At 47.0% G+C, this 20,775-nt stretch overlaps 1 protein-coding gene across 1 annotated transcript in view; it reads left to right on the plus strand.

Moving 5' to 3' along the window:
- LOC149434905 (calpain-5-like) overlaps positions 1-20,775 on the plus strand; it is a 49,586-nt gene that overhangs the window by 11,965 nt on the left and 16,846 nt on the right. The window contains exons 4-9 of the mRNA XM_089663246.1: positions 2,895-3,084; positions 5,675-5,868; positions 7,969-8,046; positions 9,434-9,629; positions 12,184-12,306; positions 15,375-15,571. Of these exons, the coding sequence (XP_089519372.1) occupies positions 2,895-3,084; positions 5,675-5,868; positions 7,969-8,046; positions 9,434-9,629; positions 12,184-12,306; positions 15,375-15,571 (978 nt within the window). The remainder of the gene's footprint in view (positions 1-2,894; positions 3,085-5,674; positions 5,869-7,968; positions 8,047-9,433; positions 9,630-12,183; positions 12,307-15,374; positions 15,572-20,775) is intronic.

The raw sequence follows: 20,775 nt of genomic DNA on the forward strand, positions 1-20,775 counted from the left end.
CACAACACTCCCAAATTGCTGAAGAGTCTGAAGGAGGCTGCGATACTTAAATGGATATGACCGAGGACACAGGCCGCCAGAGAGATTTTTTGAAGGTGACTGGTTTGCCAACATTTTGGGTGACAACAGAGTCGCTTTAAACCGCATTTATAAGCGTTTGCATTTGGAATTTTTTTTTAACTCTTCCATTTCCAGATGCTGTCCAGAGCCTTTTTTTCATCATGAAAAATGCATGCAAAGCGTTTTCCCAGGTACTCAAATGGACCCAGAACACCATACCTTGAGGTTTTGCATGAAAGAAAATATATTAGACACGGCTGCAATAATTTCTGCACAGAAATGAGCCGGAACACATCCAAACCCAAAAAAATAAAAAGACAGCTAATCTCAACACATACTGCTCTCTCTGCTTCTGCTCTCTCTATTGCTCTCAAAAAGTCTGAAATCGTTAATTATTTACTATTTTTCAGTGCATTCTGGGCATTTTGGAAGATCTCCTGAGGTTATCTTTAAAAAGCGCTTCTAAACATAAACCCGGCTAAACAGACATTTTTTAACCTACGTTTTCCAGCAGTCAGTTTCTAGCATTCAGAAGTGTTTTCCAAACGTCCCGTGTACATGGAGCCTCGAATGCTATTAGGCTATTGTCTCTGCAGGGCGAATGTTATGCTTCAGAGTCAATAGAATGAATCAGGAAAATACTGCATGATGGCCAGTAGATGGCGCTTACATTCAATATAAGTATTTATTGCCTATGTTGGTCTTATAATGGAGTTCACTGTATTCAATATAAAGAATAACATTCGACCTGGAGAGAAAATAACCTAATAACATTTATTTTTGCCTCCTATTCACACAGAACAAATATACATGCGGTATTACAGTGGAAATTTTGTAAACATACACCTCCATAAAATGCGCAGTAATCCTGAAGTTGGTTATTGATAGAGCAGGAAAGGGCCGTAAGGCTTGATGTCATTCACTGCGAGCCAGCCACCCCAATGCAGACCGTTGCCTCATCCGCCTTTCACTGGCGCTAGGCTCCGGCGCTGCAATCAACCTGCATGAATGGGTCAGGATCAATCACAGTGGGGATATTAATCAAGCAATCGGTGACACGGTAATTAGATGCAAATCAGGCTGCATGTCATTTGGCAAAGTAAATGCAACATTTTATTTTCTGTGTAGTCAGCTGTGTAAAGTCGCATTAAAACCACATTTCTTTAGCGTTTTTGCATTAGCGTTTAGCTGTGTTTCGCGCCCCCCCCCTAATTATTTTTTGCTAAAAAAAATCCAAAAACGCCAGATTGCCACGTTTTACCACATTTTTCAGCATTAGAGCATTTTTGCAGCTAGAAAACTCCTCTAGAAACCCACTAGTTCTGTTTTTTTTTTTTTCTAGCAAAAAAATGCTGATTAAAGTTTATGTGTATGGACACATAGGATAACATGCTGGGGAGTTTATTGGCTGTAGAAAAAAATGACAAAAGCCAAAAACAGCCGCTGTAAAAATGTCCCGTGTGCACGAGGATTTATAATCCAGGGCAACCAACTGAAACAGATGTGCAAAGTTCTGAGATGATTTCTCACTGAAGATGAGACAAACTTGGTCAGGGTCAGGTTTCATTCAGGTACAGTGCTGCATTATAACAGGAGAGGGAGGATCCTGTGACTCAAGCTGTAATCTTGAAATAACTATGTCCCATAATCTGCTTTATTGCTCCTGTTTAACATTGCTTTGCTGTGCATCAGAATTGACAAAAGTTGATGCAGATATGACTTACCAGTTAAAACTTGCAGGACAAGTTGGGCAGCACAATGGCTAAATGGTTAGCACTTCCACCTGGCAGTACTAGGGTCGTTGGTTCAAATCCCAACCACCTGCCTGGAGTTTGCATGTTCTCCCTGTGCCTGTGTGTGTTTCCTCTGGGTACTCCGGTTTCCTCCCACACTCCAAAGACATGCTGGTAGGTTATTTGGATCCTGTCTAAATTGGCCCTAGTATTTGGATGTGAGTTAGGGACCTTAGATTGTACACCCCTTGAGGGTTAGGGACTGATGTGACTGTACAATGTATATATGTAAAGCGCTGCGTGAATTGATGGCGCTATACAAGTACCTGAAATAAATCAAATAAAGTGGTCGGAGCCCTTCTTGGTTTTATCGGAAAAGGACAGGAAATTACATCATAACCATTTAGTTCCACTAGGAAGAACATTAAAATAATCCCATAAAAAAAATGTAACATATTACAGTTTACCAGTTTTTAGAGGCTGCAATGGTTTTCTATTTGTAGGCCTATTTTCGCCTGGTGATCCTGCCAGTAAGTCTGTTATTTTTCAACTTCCAGTGTTAGTTGGAGTTCGGCTTCAATGTGTTAGTCAGGCCCATCTAAATTTGCTACATGCCAGATCAGTGTGTGAAACTAAAGGGGGAAAAAAAGAAAGCAAATGCAGCCACCACATTTTAAGGATTTGTAAGCTGCAATATATATTACATTTTGTTTGTGGGTTTTAAACTGTCTTAAATGATACAAGGAATAAACCCCACCACCAATGGCAGAACTACTGATCACTGAACTGATTTTGATGGGGTGGATGTATTTTATGAAATGAAATGATTAGAAATGTAAAAATGATTAGAAATGTAAGGCCAGTCCTGGGCAGACTGACAACTCATGGGGCCCCTGGGCAATAGGGGATCATGGGGCCCCTGTGTCCTTGGCTAAACTCAAAAAAGCCTATGAAAAAGGTACCAGGGGCATCTCATGGGGCTCTCTACTCACCCCGGGCCCTCGGGCAGTGCCCAAGTTTCCAAATGGTCAGTCCACCCTTGGTCCTGGGTGAAGCTGACACATGACCAATGGTTGCCTAGTCTTCAATGTTCTCTTCCAGACTGATTGGAAGCTATGAAGCTCTGGATGGAGGGAGCACAGCCGAAGCTCTGATTGATTTCACTGGAGGGGTTTCTGAGCCCATGGACCTCTTGGAAGAAAAATTCCGATCAGATGAGGCAAAGAAGGATCTATTCAAGGCTATGATCAAAGCCCACTCAAGAGCATCACTCATATGCACCTCTATCAGGGTAAGAAGATCCACATGGTCATGGAATGCTACACAATTGAGGTGGACGGGGTCCCGTTCCCCCACTGGGACATTGTTTTCTGGCAGCAGGACCTACCACTGTCAGAATACACTGATCAGCGACTGCAGCCACTGAACTCCAAAAGTTTACCAGTGTGTCCCTTAGATCAAATCCGATCAAATGACCGACTTTTGTCAAGCAGGGACTGCTGATCGAAATTCCGCCAGCCCCTGCTGAACCGGCCAATTATCAATCAGCCTAAGGCTAGCTTTACTTGGTTAATTTTGGTAAATCTAAAGGGGTTGTATAATCAGATTGTATAGTGTATGGCCATTGTAACACTAACCCTCCTTGTAATCCTCACAATAACCCCCCTTCCCCAATATCCTTTACACTAACCCTCCCTGTAATCCTAACACTAATCCACCATAACTCTAACACTAACCCACCCTGTAATCCTGTATTCCTAACACTAATCCACCATAACCCTCCTTGTAATCCTAACACTAACCCCCATATCCCTAACACTAACCCTCCCTGTATCCTAACACTAAACCCTATAACCCTAACACTAACCCTCTGTTATGATCCGCCAGGTGGTGCCTCAGGCTGCCAACTGACAAACCTACTCAGAGCGTGGGGTCTAAGCCCGGGCTGTGCTTTCACCAGGGCCCCTGATGGTGGGGATGGACTTGAAACAGTCCCGGGCCAGGTCACGACCTCCGAGCAGGCCCACCAGTGGCTGAGGAGACCTTTGGGGACAGGTACCGGGAGAGCCAGATGTGAAGAGGATGGCGGCCCCAGCAGGGTAGTAACGGATCGTGGGCCCGTGAGGGTAAGCGGGGTACAGAATCAGTAGGCGAAGAGTAGTCGGGTCACACGCAGGTTCAGCAGGGAAGTCAGTCCGTAGAATGGTCAGGGCAATCCGGGTCAAACGCAGGAGCAGGCAGAGTAGTCAGGACAATCCGGGTCAATCACAGGAGCAGGCAGAATAGTCAGGGCAATCCGGGTCAATCACAGGGGCAGGCAGCATAGTCAGGGTCAATCAGGGTCACTAGACGGGTGCAGGAACTCAGGATCACAGAAAGACCTTGCGGCAATCTGTGATAGTGCAGGGCATCTTTAAATAGTGCGCCCTGCACTGTCATTGGCCGGCTAGGACGCGCCCCCGGCTGTCATTGGACGCCTGAGGCGCGCCCGCGGCTCCTACTGCGCATGTGCGGCGTCCTGTCAGCCGCGGCTCGCCGGGACCTAGTGCCTGTGTCCCGGCGCGATCTGCCGCAAATGCGCATGCGCGGGGGACGGCGCCGCGATCCGGGACCATGGGGCCGCGATCCCTGACACCCTCCCTGTATCCCTAACACTAAACCCTATAACACTAACCCTCCCTGTAAACCCACCATTTACCGCTCACATCCCTGTAATTTTAACACTAACCCTCCCTGTAATCCTAACCCTAATCCACCATATCCCTAATGCTAACCCTCCCTGTAAACCTATTATTACCCTCTCATATCCCTAACACTAACCCTCCCTGTAATCCTAACATTAACCCCCATATCCCTAACACTAACCCTCCCTGTAATCCTAACATTAACCCCCATATCCCTAACACTAACCCTCCCTGTAAACCCATCATTTACCGCTCACATCCCTGTAATCCTAACACTAACTCTCCCTGTAATCCTAACACTTAGCCTCTCTGTAATCCTAACACTAACCTCCTATATAATCCTAACACTAACCCTCCCTGTAATCCTAACACTAACCTATGTAATCCTAACACTAACCCTCCCTGTAATCCTAACACTAACCCCCATATCCCTAACACTAACCCCCATATCCCTAACACTAACCCCCATATCCCTAACACTAACCCTCCCTGTAAGCCTAACATTAACCTCCCATATACTGAAAATGAACCCCCTGGATCCCAAACACAACCCCCCTGTATTTCCCAACAATAACCCTCATATTCCTAACACTAACCTTTCATATAAACCCAGCTTTTAAGAGGATTCATCCAGGCCCTCAGCCCTGACACTGCTGAGCTTCCAGAACAGCTAAACAGTCCATGGGCTGCCTAAGGTCAGCAGTCCCTATGGCTCTGGAACCCTCCTGGGCAGAAGGAACTCGGCTCCCCAGTGCCTTCGACTATTTATCACCCTTCCAGACCCCTTCTGGACACTCCATTACAGGGATTGGCTGGGGCATGATAAATATTCAGGCTGGTTGTTTGAATATCCTGCCTGAAGCTCTGGAAGCTTCTTCCAGAGGCAGGGGTAGGCAATCAAACTTCTAGCCTTTGAGACCCTGAACAGACCAGGACAAACAATCACTGCTCCCTCAATTACAGAAGGAGCCAAAAACTAAATTTACCTAGCATCCTACTCTAGGGGGCTGCTACATAACCTCAACACTAACTCTCCCTGTAACCTTAACACCAATGCTTCCTATAACTCTAACATTAACCCTAACCCTCCTTGTAACCCTCACCCGGACCCTTCCTATAACCCTAACACTGACCTTCCCTGTAACCCCACCACTGAATGGTACATAATAAATGCTAACCCATGTTTCTCTTCCACAGCCATCATCAAATCAGTTCATAGAGGAGGTCCTCTCTAGCGGCCTGGTCACAGGCCATGCCTACAGTGTTACCGCAGTCAGAAGCATCACCCTTCATTCGGGGCTCTTGTCTCTTTTTCGGACTCACAAACTGCGCCTCGTCCGTCTGCGCAATCCTTGGGGGAGCGGAGAGTGGAAGGGGGCCTGGAGTGACGGGTAAGGAGAAGATGAATATTGTGAGATAAAACATTGCCTTTCTAAAACAGAAGCCATTCAAGTGGATCCAAAGTCAAATTTTACATTAAAGTTTTTTAGTCCCCTTGCAACTGCCATTATATTTTTGGCCACCTAACTTCTAAAATGCTTACAGTTGTGTTCAAAATAATAGCAGTCAGACATTACTAACCGGATCAATCACTGTTTTTGGTAGAAATGATATTTCTACATGGCAAATAATTTCCTAGCAGGTGTAGTAGAGTAATAGAAATCCAACAGACCCAACAGTCATGACATGCATGCTGCTGATTCTGTGTCATTGAATCACTCATTGAAAGGGGCATGTTCAAAATAATAGCAGTGTGGAGTTCTATTAGTGAGGTCATTCATTCTTTGAGAAACAGGTGGCAATTATTGCCCTTATTTAAGGAAGGAAGGCAGCACATGTTGTACATGCTGGTTACAGTGCATTTCTCTCTGAAATTCTGAGGAAAATGGGTCGTTCCAGACATTGTTCAGAAGAACAGCGTACCTTGATTAAAAAGTTGATTGGAGAGGGGAAAACATATAAAGAAGTGCAGAAAATGATCGGCTGCTCAGCTAAAATGATCACAAATGCTTTAAAATGGCAACCAAAGCCTGAAAGACGTAGAAGAAAGCGAAAAACTACCATTGGAATGGATAGAAGACTAGCCAAAATGGCGCGGACTCAGCCAACAATCAGCTCCAGGAAGATGAAGGTGTGACGTTCCCTGTGAGGACTGTTACAATTAGAAGACGCCTATGTGAAGCCAAACTATCTGCAAGAAGCCCCCGCAAAGTCCCACTGTTGGGAAAAAGACATGTGCTGAAGAGGTTACAATTTGCCAAAGAGCACATTGACCGGCCTAAAGAGAAATGGCGCAACATTTTGTGGACTGATGAAAGTAAGATTGTTCTTTTTGGGTCTAGTGGGCGGAGACAGTTTGTCAGATGACCCCCAAACACTGAATTCAAGCCACAGTACACTGTGAAGACAGTGAAGCATGGCGGTGCAAGCATCATGATATGGGGATGTTTCTCATACTACGGTGTTGGGCCTATTTATCGCATACCAGGGATCATGGATCAGTTTGAATACATCAGAATACTTGAAGAGGTCATGCTGCCTTATGCTGAAGAGGAAATGCCCTTGAAATGGGTGTTCCAACAAGACAACGACCCCAAACACACCAGTAAACGTGCAACATCTTGGTTCCAGACCAACAAGATTGACGTTATGAAGTGGCCAGCCCAATCCCCGGATCTTCATCCAATAGAAAACTTGTGGGGTGACAAAAAAAATGCAGTTTCTGAGGCAAAACCAAGAAATACAGAAGAACTGTGGAATGTGGTCCAATCATCCTGGGCTGGAATACCTGATCACAGGGGCCAGAAGTTGGGTGACTCCATGCAACACAGATGTACAGCAGTTCTCAGAAACAGTGCGACTACAACCAAATATTCATGAAGTCATTCAAAGGAAAGCAAAATCTTCAAACATTTTTCAGTTTATATAGTGAATGTTTGAGTTTGTAAAGAAGAATACAAACACTGCTATTATTACAGTCTAATATTCACTTTTCTTCAATTTTTTTAGAGGAACAACACAAATTTGATCTATTTTTTTTCATGTTTTGATTTGGAATAGAATGTGTCGTGTTCCCAATGCATTTGTGTGGATGGAAATAAAAGCTATTAGAAGGATTTTGAGCTTTATTCACTTTTTTTCAACACACTGCTATTATTATGAACACATCTGTATGTCTTTCCTGGACGGGGTCACCTCTAGATTTACTGGTGTCACTTCCACGTATGTCTTTTAGCCGCAGCTGACAGGTTTTTTTTTTTGAGGCCCTGATTTGCTGATCATTTAGAGTTAGTCACTCAGAGCCTTTGCCCTACACAGGTCCAGTCCTTCAATGCAACTAACCCAAGAAAAATGTTTTGACCTTAGGTCCACTTTGCGATCACTTCCATCCCAAATCTAAAATAATTTCTTTAGGTTAGAAATTCAGGTATGGAAGTAAATTAAAAAGATGTACATTGAGAACCTCTTGTGACCAATATGTGTTTTTATAGATCAGAAGAGTGGAAGAAAGTGAGCCAGAGGGAGAGGAGGAAAATGGGGGTCACGGTGGATGATGACGGAGAATTTTGGTAAATATTAACAAAATATTCTTACCTCACCAATAGTTTGCCATAAATTTTGCATTCTAATTGTTCAATCCCAATAAAAGTCAATGGAACAGAGGGGACCAGGGACTGACTGACCATTCGAGCACTCGGGCACTGCCCGAGAGGCCCGGGGTCAATAAGGGGCCCCATGAGATGCCCCTGGTACCTTTCATTGGCTTTTTCATAGGCTTTTTTGGGTGTGGGCGAGGACACGGGTCCTATGATCCCTTATTGCCCGGGGGGCTCCATGAGTTGTCAGTCCGCCCCTGGAGGGGACCCCTAATATGAACACTAGTGTCTGTCACAAGGTAACCACATAATGTGTTGGGGTTAATTTCATAATATTTTGGGGGAAAATTGAAATATTCTTCTACTTTCTAATTTTTTTTTTTAACTATATAACTGCATGTTAACAGGGGCAGACTGAGCATCTAGTCACTCTGGCATTGCCCGAGGGCCCGGGGTCAATAGGGGGCCCCATGAGATGCCCCTAGTACCTTTTTCATAGGCTTTTTTGGGTGTGGTTTGAGTATGGGAAAGGACACAGGGGCCCCATGATTTCCTATTGCCCGGGGGCCCCATGAGTTGTCAGTCTGCCCCTGCATGTTAACTATATAAAATATCAGCATGCCGATTGGCAGCCTGTATAAAACTGACTGACCCCCATCTTTGTTATGATGCGAGAGTGGGGGCCATGTTACTCCTCTGTATAATTCATCTGCTTAGAAATTGTCTCTCGCTGACTGCAAGTAGTAAACATATAAGAGAGGCTTGCGAATGGCCAAAATTGAGTGCCAAGAGCACAAGTCCCAGCCCCAATTCCTCTTCTGCTTAAACGGTGACCCTCCACCATCTTGTGTCCACTCCATGCCAGAGGCCTCCTCCATTCTCGGCTGTTAACCTATACAGTATATCCCCAAAGGAAGGAATGTCCCCATAAAGATAGGGTTGCTGCAATTTACAGGTGGAACTTGGAAGATAGAACAAACAGTCACATCTGGGGGACATTTAGTGGACAGTCTACAGTAGTCATATGTGAAAGCATTATGTAGCAATTTTGGTAAGCTGTCTTCCCTTAAACAGTCTCTTTCCACCCGGGGTCATTAGTACTCACTGAGATGGGCACCTGCTTACAAATGTAAGATAATCATATTTCACGATTTAAAAAGAAATGTAAACAAATGAGTACCGACCATAAATGAATATTGGAAATATTATTATTATTATTAATAATATAAAAACTATATACAATTATATCAACTAAAATATTGTATAGACTGGGTCATCCAAGTTGGTTGGATGTTTTTGTTTTTATGTTCCAGTAAAGTTGGTTGTATGTTACATTGTAATGACCAAGGATTTCTCCTAGGATGAGCTGGGAGGATTTCTGCACACACTTCACTGATCTCACGCTATGTCGGAGGGTGAACACACACTTTCTAAGCACTCACAAGATGTGGAACGAGGAGTCTGTCTTCTCTGCGTGGAAGCAAAATCATGATCCTTTGAAGGACCGAAGTGGTGGCTGTCCCAACAACAAGGCCACTTACCTACGTAACCCTCAGGTACAGAACTGTCATCACAAGGGGGGCCCATGTTTCTAAACTCATTTTGCTCATTCAGGGAAAAGTGAACAGGTCTGTGAAAAGATATCTCCCCTTCCCTCAACTGACTAAATATCACCTCCCCATCACGCTTTCCTTTGTCTCAGCCAGTGCAAAATACCTGTTCCGTACGGTATGGGTGGGCATGTGACCTCCTCCCATGTAACAATGATTTGGGGTCTCCAAACTTTCTAAACAAAGAGCTAGTTTACTGTCCTTCAGACTTTAGGGGCTAGAAATTGTCTTTGTGTCAGTGGGAGTAAACGTTGCCCCATACTAGAGGGAGGAATAGTGTCCCATTTTTGGTGCCAGTGGTAGGAATTATGCCCCATTGTTGGTGTCATTGGGAGGAATGATGACCCATATCAGTGAGAGGAATGGTGACCCATATCAGTGGGAGGAATAGTGACCCATATCAGTGGGAGGAATGGTGACCCATATCAGTGGGAGGAATGGTGACCCATATCAGTGGGAGGAATAGTGACCCATATCAGTGGGAGGAATAGTGACCCATATCAGTCGGAGGAATAGTGACCCATATCAGTCGGGAGGAATAGTGACCCATATCAGTGGGAGGAATAGTGACCCATATCAGTGGGGAGGAATAGTGATCCATATCAGTGGGGAGGAATAGTGATCCATATCAGTGGGGAGGAATAGTGATCCATATCGGGGAGAGGAATAGTGACCCATATCCGTTGGGAGGAATAGTTACCCATATCAGTGGGGAGGAATAGTTACCCATATCAGTGGGGAGGAATAGTTACCCATATCAGCGGGAGGAATAGCGACCCATATCAATGGGGAGGAATAGTGATCCATATCAGCGGGAGGAATAGTGACCCATATCAGTGGGAGGAATAGCGACCCATATGAGCGAGAGGAATAGTGACCCATATCAGTGGGGAGGAATATAGTGACCCATATCAGTGGGGAGGAATAGTGATCCATATCAGCGGGAGGAATAGTGATCCATATCAGCGGGAGGAATAGTGATCCATATCAGCGAGAGGAATAGTGACCCATATCAGTGGGGAGGAATAGTGACCCATATCAGCGGGAGGAATATAGCGACCCATATCAGTGGGAGGAATAGCGACCCATATCAGGGAGAGGAATAGTGATCCATATCAGCGGGAGGAATATAGTGACTCATATCAGCGGGAGGAATATAGTGACTCATATCAGCGGGAGGAATAGCGACCCATATAAGCGGGAGGAATAGCGACCCATATAAGCGGGAGGAATAGCGACCCATATCAGTGGGAGGAATGGTGACCCATATCAGCGGGAGAAATAGTGATCCATATCAGTGGGGAGAAATAGTGATCCATATCAGTGGGGAGGAATAGCGACCCATATCAGCAGGAGGAATAGCGACCCATATCAGTGGGGAGGAATAGCGACCCATATCAGTGGGGAGGAATAGCGACCCATATCAGTGGGGAGGAATAGTGACTCATATCAGCGGGAGGAATAGTGACCCATATCAGTGGGGAGGAATAGCGACCCATATAAGCGGGAGGAATAGCGACCCATATAAGCGGGAGGAATAGTGACCAATATCCATGGGAGGAGTAGTGCCTCAAGGGCAGGATTAAGGCAAGCAAAGGGCCACAGTTTGGAGACCACTGGTCTATATGTACAAGATACTGTTGGGGAGACTTCTCCAATGCAGTCCATTACAGTCAAAAGCAAATTTTTCACCACTGTATTACAAGTGAACTCACTCCACCAACAATAGATATTCATCAATATCAGTGAAGCTTCTGAGGTCACACAAATGCCTGCACCACAATCAAATTTCCAGATAGTAGGACCTCAGTTTAGAGGCCATTATGCACATAAATAAGGTTCCATCCCCATATAGGATTTTGGAATAAAGCATTTATCCCCCAGCTGGCATCGTAGCTCCAATATCTATCTCTATCTATCTATCCATTTCATTGTATCCGACCCTTGGCCTGGACCGTCACTCAAAAGTGACTTTTTCCATGAATTCTCTTAGCAATTATTTTACAGGGTAGGTTGCCAGGTCTTTCCCCAACCCCTACCATGCAGGAGATCCCACATGGCCAGGGATGAAACTAGAACAATTTAGACAGGAGCCAATTAACCTACCAGCATGTCTTTGGAGTGTGGGAGGAAACTGGAGTACCCGTAGGAAACCCACGCAAGCACAGGGAGAACATGCAAACTCTAGGCAGGTGGTGTCGTGGTTGGGATTTGAACCAAGGACCCTAGTACTGCGAGGCGGAAGTGCTAACCATTTATCCACTGTGCTGCCCATATATGTAGGGTAGGCTCCATATTTGTCCTCCACTGAATTCTTCTTTGCAACTACCAGACAATAATGCATTTAGTTTCTGAGCACCTCCTGAAACTTTTAAAAATCCCATTGTAAATGTATGGGGAGCGCTCTAAAGCCTAACTGTTCTCCACTCCAACCAAAACTAAAAATCTTTGGCTGAAGTTAGGTTTGAGCCCATTTCACATGTCTCTTGTTTTTCTGCAGTTCTCCTTTGATGTCACCTTAGACCATGACTCTGTTCTCATCTCATTGGAGCAAGAAGATCACAGGACTCAGCGCAGCACTGGGGGAGGTGACAACCTGCCCATTGGGTTCTTCGTCTACAAGGTATCCTGATCCTACCCAGCTTGTTCACTTGCCGAGAACAACTTCATGGTATTCCCTTGTGTTCCTTCTGATGGTATGGAATTTATGCTGCTACACTGCTGCCCACATGAATTGAATACTGGAGTTTGGTAAGGCATGCTTCAGGCCAGGGGTGGACTGACAACTCATGGGGCCCCTGGGCAATAGGGGATTATCGGGTCCCTGTGTCCTTGCCCAAACTCAAAAAAGCCTAAGAAAAAGGTACCAGGGGCATCTCATGGGGCCCCCTACTGACCCCGGGCCCTTGGGCAGTGCCCGAGTTTCCAAATGGTCAGTCCGCCCCTACTTCAGGCAGAAGTCCAACCTACAGCCCAACACAGCTGAATTCCAAAAAGCAGATCAAACACCGAGCAGTCTGGCAGGTTACAGACTAAAGTTGGCCACATGTGGATTGAAACTTGGCCTGTCCAGCTGTAGCTGGCGGCACTGATCGTTCAGCAAAAACCCAACAGCCTGGTTGTACGCAGGTCAATTTGGATGGAGATGAATTTTTTTTCATTCAACCCACTAGTTGAATAGGGTTCCCTTTAAAACCCAACACTTATCAATGACACTGGTTCTGGGGCTGATTTAATGCAGATAAGGCGCTAGGTGAGTTTAATGACCACCTTAATCACCCACAGAACCCGTGTAATTGATAAGTGTTTGGCTTTAAAGGGATGAGGTGGCAACCCTATGGTTGAATGAAAAAAAAAAAGTCATGCATGGCTGGCTTTACAGGACTGCTTTTGGTTGAATGGTTTGTTCTCAATTTAAAGGCCAGTAATTATTATTATTATTACATCGAGTTTATATAGCGCCAAAGGGTTTGCTCAGCGCTGTACAATAGGGGGGGGGGGGACAATACATGGCACAGTACAATGATAACAAACAACGTACGAGGGGTAAGAGGGCCCTACTCTTTCGAGCTTACAATCTAGGAGGGAGGGGGTAATGGTACAGTAGGAAGTGGCTGAGGGGAATGAAGTGGTGGGAGGAATGAGGGAGTATGGCCGTTAGGTGAGGGTGGGGTAGGCTTCCCTGAAGAGATGGGTTTTGAGGGAGCGCCTGAATGTGAGGAGGGAAGGCGACAGTCTGATGGATTGGGGCAGTGAGTTCCAGAGGATGGGGAGGACCTGGAGAAGTCCTGCAGTCGTGCATGGGAGGAGGAGACCAGGGAGCAGGATAGAAGGAGGTCCTGTGAGGAGCGAAGGGTACGGGTAGGGTGGTACTTGGGGATCAGGTTGGTGAGGTAGTTAGGGGCAGTGTTGTGAACGGCTTTGTAAGTCAGGGTTAGAAGTTTAAATTTGATGCGTTGGGCAATCGGGAGCCAGTGGAGGGATAGGCAGGGGGGGTGGCAGAGGTGGAGCGGTTGGTGAGGTGGATGAGTCTAGCTGCTGAGTTCAGGATGGTCTTGAGCGGGGAGAGCCTGCACTTGGGTAGGCCGGTGAGAAGAGAGTTGCAGTAGTCAAGGCGTGAGATGATGAGGGAGTGTACTAGAAGTTTGGTGGTGTCTGGGGTGAGGAAGGTACGTATCTTGGCAATGTTGCGGAGGTGGAGCCTGCATGTGTTTGTCAGAGATTTGACATGCGGTTGGAAGGAGAGGTTCGAGTCAAGAATGACGCCAAGGACTTTGGCTTGCGGGGCGGGAATGATAGTGGTGTAATGAGCTCAGGTGTGGACCTGCAAGACTAATGCCGGCCATAGACGGGTCGAAAATCGGCCGAATTTCACACCGTTAGTGGGTGAATTGGTCGGCTGTTTTTCGGGTTTTTGCACAGTTTTTTTACCGGTCACGTTGGAAAATTTGCGGCCGATTTGGACAATCGGACGATTTTCCCGGCAATGATGGGCAAATCGGCCGATCATTTTACCGATAAAAAATCTGCGCATGAGCCGTGACCTGCAAGGAATAATAATAAGAAGAAGAAGAAGTCCGCTATTATATTTTATATGAAAGTCTTGCGGTTGCAACAATGTATCCATTTGTATCCAAATAAAAATATAATGTATTTGTATTGCTGTCACATTGCATGGTGTGCTCCCCTGTCTCTGTCAAACTGGTTTCTTGTCCCATTCTTTCGTGAGCATTGGTGGCAGCATCGGCAACAGCACCGAGCGATTTTTTTATTTATCAGCCGACAATTCGGCCGATTAAACGGCCCGTCTATGGCCTGCATAAGGCTGGCCATACGTTATACAATTTTCTTGAGAATTTTGCTTTAGATTTACCAAAAACCATATAATACGAGGTCAAACCTAAACAACACTTTCAATTGTATCCAATTTGGCAGGCCCTTGCACTACATAGCTGAAGGTAAATCTAAAGGAAATTGGACAGAAAATTGTATAGTGTATGGCCAGCCTAACTTTCCTATGTACTCCAAGACAGGAGAAGAAACAAAATGCCTGCGATGTGGGAATACAATGCAGCTACGAGTAGATCATAATTTTTATGAAACACCCAATCTATAATTTTTGGGTAAATGAGTGGAAAGAATTAAGTTTTGGGTCAGTATTGGCAATCCCGTACCCTTACCACAATTTTTAATAATGCCTTTGATTGATGTATCTAAAGTATAATTGATTTGAAGCATTTAGGGTCATAATATCATCTTTTTTGTAGTATTTATTTATGGTCCTTATATAGCGCCATCAATTTACACAGCACTTTACATATATATTGTACATTCACATCAGTCCCTAACCCTCAAGGGGTGTACAATCTAAGGTCCCTAACTCACATTCATATATACACATACTAGGGACAATTTAGACAAGATCCAATTAACTTAACTTTGGAAGGAAACCGGAGTACCCGGAGGAAACCCACGCAGTCACAGGGAGAACATGCAAACTGAAGGCAGGTGGTGCCATGGCTGGGATTCGAACCAACGACCCGAGTACTGCCAGGTGGAAGTACTAACCATTTAGCCACTGTGCTGTAGTATGTGACATCTGTATCTCTCAACTGTTCCAAAATTGTTCCTTCCCTCTCACATTGACCTGTTTTATCTATTGTATTCCTCCCTTCTACTTAATATTTTTAGGTTGAAGTGAACCGCAAATATCGCCTCCACTGTGCCGCTAGCAAAGCCTCCTCTTCTACTTACATCAACTCCCGAAGTGTGCTACTGCATACCGACCTACAGAAAGGGCGTTACGTCATCTTACCCACCACTTTCCACCCGGGACAGACCGGTGCCTTCCTCCTCCGAGTGTATACAGACCAGGCCAGCCATCTCAGGTATTAAAGGAGGGGAGGGTTTAAACAGGTAAAGACTTGGGGGGGGGGGGGGGATTTGACTTTATGTGCAAATCAAAAGGGTGACCTCTAATTTGCATATGATCTCAGTCAGGAGCGGACTGACCATTTGGAAACTCGGGCACTGCCCGAGGGCCCGGGGTCAGTATGGGGCCCCATGAGATGCCCCTGGTACCTTTTTTTTTTTTTTTTTTTTTTTTTTTTTTTTTTTTTTTTTTTATTGGCTTTTTTGAGTTTGGCCAAGGACACAGGGGCCCCATGATCCCCTATTGCCCGGGGGCCCCATAAGTTGTCAGTCCGCCCCTGATGTCAGTTAAATTAGCCTTACATGTTGTAAAATATATATATTTTTTAATAAAATGTGTTCCTATTTAACTCCTCATTAACAGTTAATTTATACCAGGGGCGGACTGACAACTCATGGGGCCCCCGGGCAATAGGGGATCATGGGGCCCCTGTGTCCTCACCCACACTCAAACCACACCCAAAAAAGCCTATGAAAGGTACCAGGGGCATCTCATGGGGCCCCCTACTGACCCCAGGCCCTCAGGCAGTGCCCGAGTTCCCAAATGGTCAGTCCACCCCTGGTCTATACTAATGAGACCTAATTAACTCTTTCTTCCCCATAGCTTTTATTTTTTGGGCCCATTTAATTTGTAATTTTTTTTTTTCTTTGTTTAAGCTCAACTCCAGAGAGAGTAAAAATCAAACCTTGCAGTGGGGCTTGTGTATTTAAAAGAGAAGTTTTAGAATTTTTCTTTTACAGAAATCATACTTGGTCTAAGTTCACACCTATGCGTTTTGCAGAAACGCACAGCAGTCTATTTATCATGATTTCTAGAGATGAGCCAAGTATTCAAAAATTCGATTCGACTGATTCGGCGAATTCGTGGAAAAATTTTGATTCGAGTCGAATATATTCGCTGTGAATTTAACTTAAAAAAGGGTGTTTCTAGGCTTCAGAGAGACTTAATATTAGTGCTGAACACTGTACCTTTAATTTAAATGCCCTTGGAGTCTGCTGGGGAAGAGAAATAATACTGTCAGTCAGTATGACATGCAGATGAGTGCCGTCGATCTTAGAATCACCGCACACTTCACTCATTTGGGCAGTCACGGGGCCAAAACCAGAGTGTGGAGCCACAGTGTGGCGGTGGAGGCAGCAGCAATGGGAGGCCATACAGCACCCTATGACAAAAATGGAAACCACCAGCAGTGTGAGGAGACCTGAAAGTGGCACATGGCAGAGTGTGGCGATAGAGACAGCAGCAATGGGAGGCCGTACAGGGACCCATGACACACTCTGGACCTGGCAGCAGCATGAGGAGGCGGTACAGGGGCCCATGGCAGATTACGGGCCTGGCAGCAGCATGAGGAGTCGGTACGGGGGCCCATGGCAGATTACGGGCCTGGCAGCAGCAATGGGAGGCGGTACAGGGACCCATGACACACTCTGGACCTGGCAGCAGCATGGGAAGGCGGTACAGGGGCCCATGACAGATTACGGGCCTGGCAGCAGCATGAGGAGTCGGTACGGGGGCCCATGACACACTCTGGACCTGGCAGCAGCATGAGGAGGCGGTACAGGGGCGCATGACAGATTACGAGCCTGGCAGCAGCAACTTGGACAGGAGGACGTTCAGCTTCTGCACCGTCTGGTGCGTGCTCGCAAACTGTTGTCTCTTGGAAACGGATTCCAAGAAAGACTGCTGATGGAATCCGTGAAGAGGAGTAGCAGGAGAAGGAGCATCTGAACGAGCGGAATATGCCAACAAGCGACAACAGGGGCCCATGACAGATTACGGGCCTGGCAGCAGCATGAGGAGTCGGTACGGGGGCCCATGGCAGATTAGGGGCCTGGCAGCAGCTATGGGAGGCCCGTAATCTGCCAGTACCCTATGTCAAAAAATTCTACACACCAGCAGTGTGTGAGGAGACCTGAAAGTGGCACATGGCAGAGTGTGGCGATGGAGACAGCAGCAATGGGAGGCCGTACAGGGACCCATGAGAGACTCTGGACCTGGCAGCAGCATGAGGAGGCGGTATAGGGGCCCATGGCAGATTAGGGGCCTGGCAGCAGCAATGGGAGGCCCGTAATCTGCCAGCACCCTATGTCAAAAAATTCTACACACCAGCAGTGTGTGAGGAGACCTGAAAGTGGCACATGGCAGAGTGTGGCGATGGAGACAGCAGCAATGGGAGGCCGTACAGGGACCCATGAGAGACTCTGGACCTGGCAGCAGCATGAGGAGGCAGTATATAGGGGCCTATGGCAGATTAGGGGCCTGGCAGCAGCTATAGGAGGCCCGTAATCTGCCAGCACCCTATGTCAAAAAATTCTACACACCAGCAGTGTGAGGAGACCTGAAAGTGGCACATGGCAGAGTGTGGCGATGGAGACAGCAGCAATGGGAGGCCGTACAGGGAACCATGAGAGACTCTGGACCTGGCAGCAGCATGAGGAGGCGGTATATAGGGGCCTATGGCAGATTAGGGGCCTGGCAGCAGCTATAGGAGGCCCATAATCTGCCAGCACCCTATGTCAAAAAATTCAACACACCAGCAGTGTGAGGAGACCTGAAAGTGGCACATGGCATGAGACACTGTGGACCTGGCAGCAGCATGAGGAGGCGGTATATAGGGGCCCATGGCAGATTAGGGGCCTGGCAGCAGCTATGGGAGGCCCGTAATCTGCCAGCACCCTATGTCAAAAAATTCTACACACCAGCAGTGTGTGAGGAGACCTGAAAGTGGCACATGGCAGAGTGTGGCGATGGAGACAGCAGCAATGGGAGGCCGTACAGGGACCCATGAGAGACTCTGGACTTGGCAGCAGCATGAGGAGGCGGTATAGGGGCCCATGGCAGATTAGGGGCCTGGCAGCAGCAATGGGAGGCCCGTAATCTGCCAGCACCCTATGTCAAAAAATTCTACACACCAGCAGTGTGTGAGGAGACCTGAAAGTGGCACATGGCAGAGTGTGGCGATGGAGACAGCAGCAATGGGAGGCCGTACAGGGACCCATGAGAGACTCTGGACTTGGCAGCAGCATGAGGAGGCGGTATAGGGGCCCATGGCAGATTAGGGGCCTGGCAGCAGCAATGGGAGGCCCGTAATCTGCCAGCACCCTATGTCAAAAAATTCTACACACCAGCAGTGTGTGAGGAGACCTGAAAGTGGCACATGGCAGAGTGTGGCGATGGAGACAGCAGCAATGGGAGGCCGTACAGGGACCCATGAGAGACTCTGGACATGGCAGCAGCATGAGGAGGCGGTATATAGGGGCCTATGGCAGATTAGGGGCCTGGCAGCAGCTATGGGAGGCCCGTAATCTGCCAGCACCCTATGTCAAAAAATTCAACACACCAGCAGTGTGTGAGGAGACCTGAAAGTGGCACATGGCAGAGTGTGGCGATGGAGACAGCAGCAATGGGAGGCCGTACAGGGACCCATGAGAGACTTTGGACTTGGCAGCAGCATGAGGAGGCGGTATATAGGGGCCCATGGCAGATTAGGGGCCTGGCAGCAGCTATGGGAGGCCCGTAATCTGCCAGCACCCTATGTCAAAATATTCAACACACCAGCAGTGTGAGGAGACCTGAAAGTGGCACATGGCATGAGAGACTGTGGACCTGGCAGCAGCATGAGGAGGCGGTATAGGGGCCCATGGCAGATTAGGGGCCTGGCAGCAGCTATGGGAGGCCCGTAATCTGCCAGCACCCTATGTCAAAAAATTCAACACACCAGCAGTGTGTGAGGAGACCTGAAAGTGGCACATGGCAGAGTGTGGCGATGGAGACAACCCACCGACTGTTTTGCTCGCTGCCAAGCTGCCACCCTCTTCTCCTGATGATGCGGAAGCAATAGCCTGATGACGACGAGGCTGCCAAGTGCGATCAGCCTCATCATCATCAATTAGGGTCTCCGCCTCACTACTAGCCCCCTCGGCTGCGTGTGGGTCAGGAGACAGACCTGTCTCTACACCGGCTACCGAGCCACTCTCCTCGCCACTACTTCTTCGCCTGGCTGCTGAAGAGGCGGATGTCTCCCCCCGTTCCTGACCACCCTCTGTTAGCTCTTCCTCACTGTACTGGATGACACCGGGAGCACTAGCCTCTGGCTGCGAATAGTGCTGCCTCGACCCCTTCCTCTGCTGCCACGTCTGCTCGCTCCTAAAACATTGCCTCCTCTGCCACTCCTCTGCATGTTGTCTGACATACTCTTTAATTAAACGATTCTGTGTCCCTGAGTAACAATTCTGTGGCCCTAAGTAACGGTTCTGTGGCCCTCAGTAACAGTTCTGTGTCCCTGAGTAACAATTCTGTGTCTGTGCGAGTAACAGTTCTGTGGCCCTCAGTAACAATTATGTGTCCCTAAGTAACGGTTCTGTGGCCCTCAGTAACAATTCTGTGTCCCTGTGTAACAATTCTGTGTCTGTGCGAGTAACAATTCTGTGGCCCTAAGTAACAGTTCTGTGGCCCTCAGTAACAGTTCTGTGTCCCTGAGTAACAATTCTGTGTCTGTGCGAGTAACAATTCTGTGGCCCTAAGTAACAGTTCTGTGGCCCTCAGTAACAGTTCTGTGGCCCTCAGTAACAGTTCTGTGTCCCTGAGTAACAATTCTGTGTCTGTGCGAGTAACAATTCTGTGGCCCTAAGTAACAGTTCTGTGGCCCTCAGTAACAATTCTGTGTCCCTGAGTAACAATTCTGTGTCTGTGCGAGTAACAATTCTGTGTCTGTGCGAGTAACAATTCTGTGGCCCTAAGTAACAGTTCTGTGGCCCTCAGTAACAATTCTGTGTCCCTGATTAACGTTTCTGTGGCCCCAAGTAACAGTTCTGTGGCCCTCAGTAACAATTCTGTGTCTGTGCGAGTAACAATTCTGTGTCTGTGCGAGTAACAATTCTGTGGCCCTAAGTAACAGTTCTGTGGCCCTCAGTAACAATTCTGTGTCCCTGATTAACGTTTCTGTGGCCCCAAGTAACAGTTCTGTGGCCCTCAGTAACAATTCTGTGTCTGTGCGAGTAAGAATTCTGTGTCTGTGCGAGTAACAATTCTGTGGCCCTAAGTAACAGTTCTGTGGCCCTCAGTAACAGTTCTGTGTCCCTGAGTAACAATTCTGTGTCTGTGCGAGTAACAATTCTGTGTCTGTGCGAGTAACAATTCTGTGGCCCTAAGTAACGGTTC

This window comes from Staurois parvus, unplaced genomic scaffold (genome assembly GCF_062004578.1).
Source record: "Staurois parvus isolate SC_StPar_1 unplaced genomic scaffold, SC_StPar_1.0 ptg001642l, whole genome shotgun sequence".
Classification (NCBI taxonomy): domain Eukaryota; kingdom Metazoa; phylum Chordata; class Amphibia; order Anura; family Ranidae; genus Staurois; species Staurois parvus.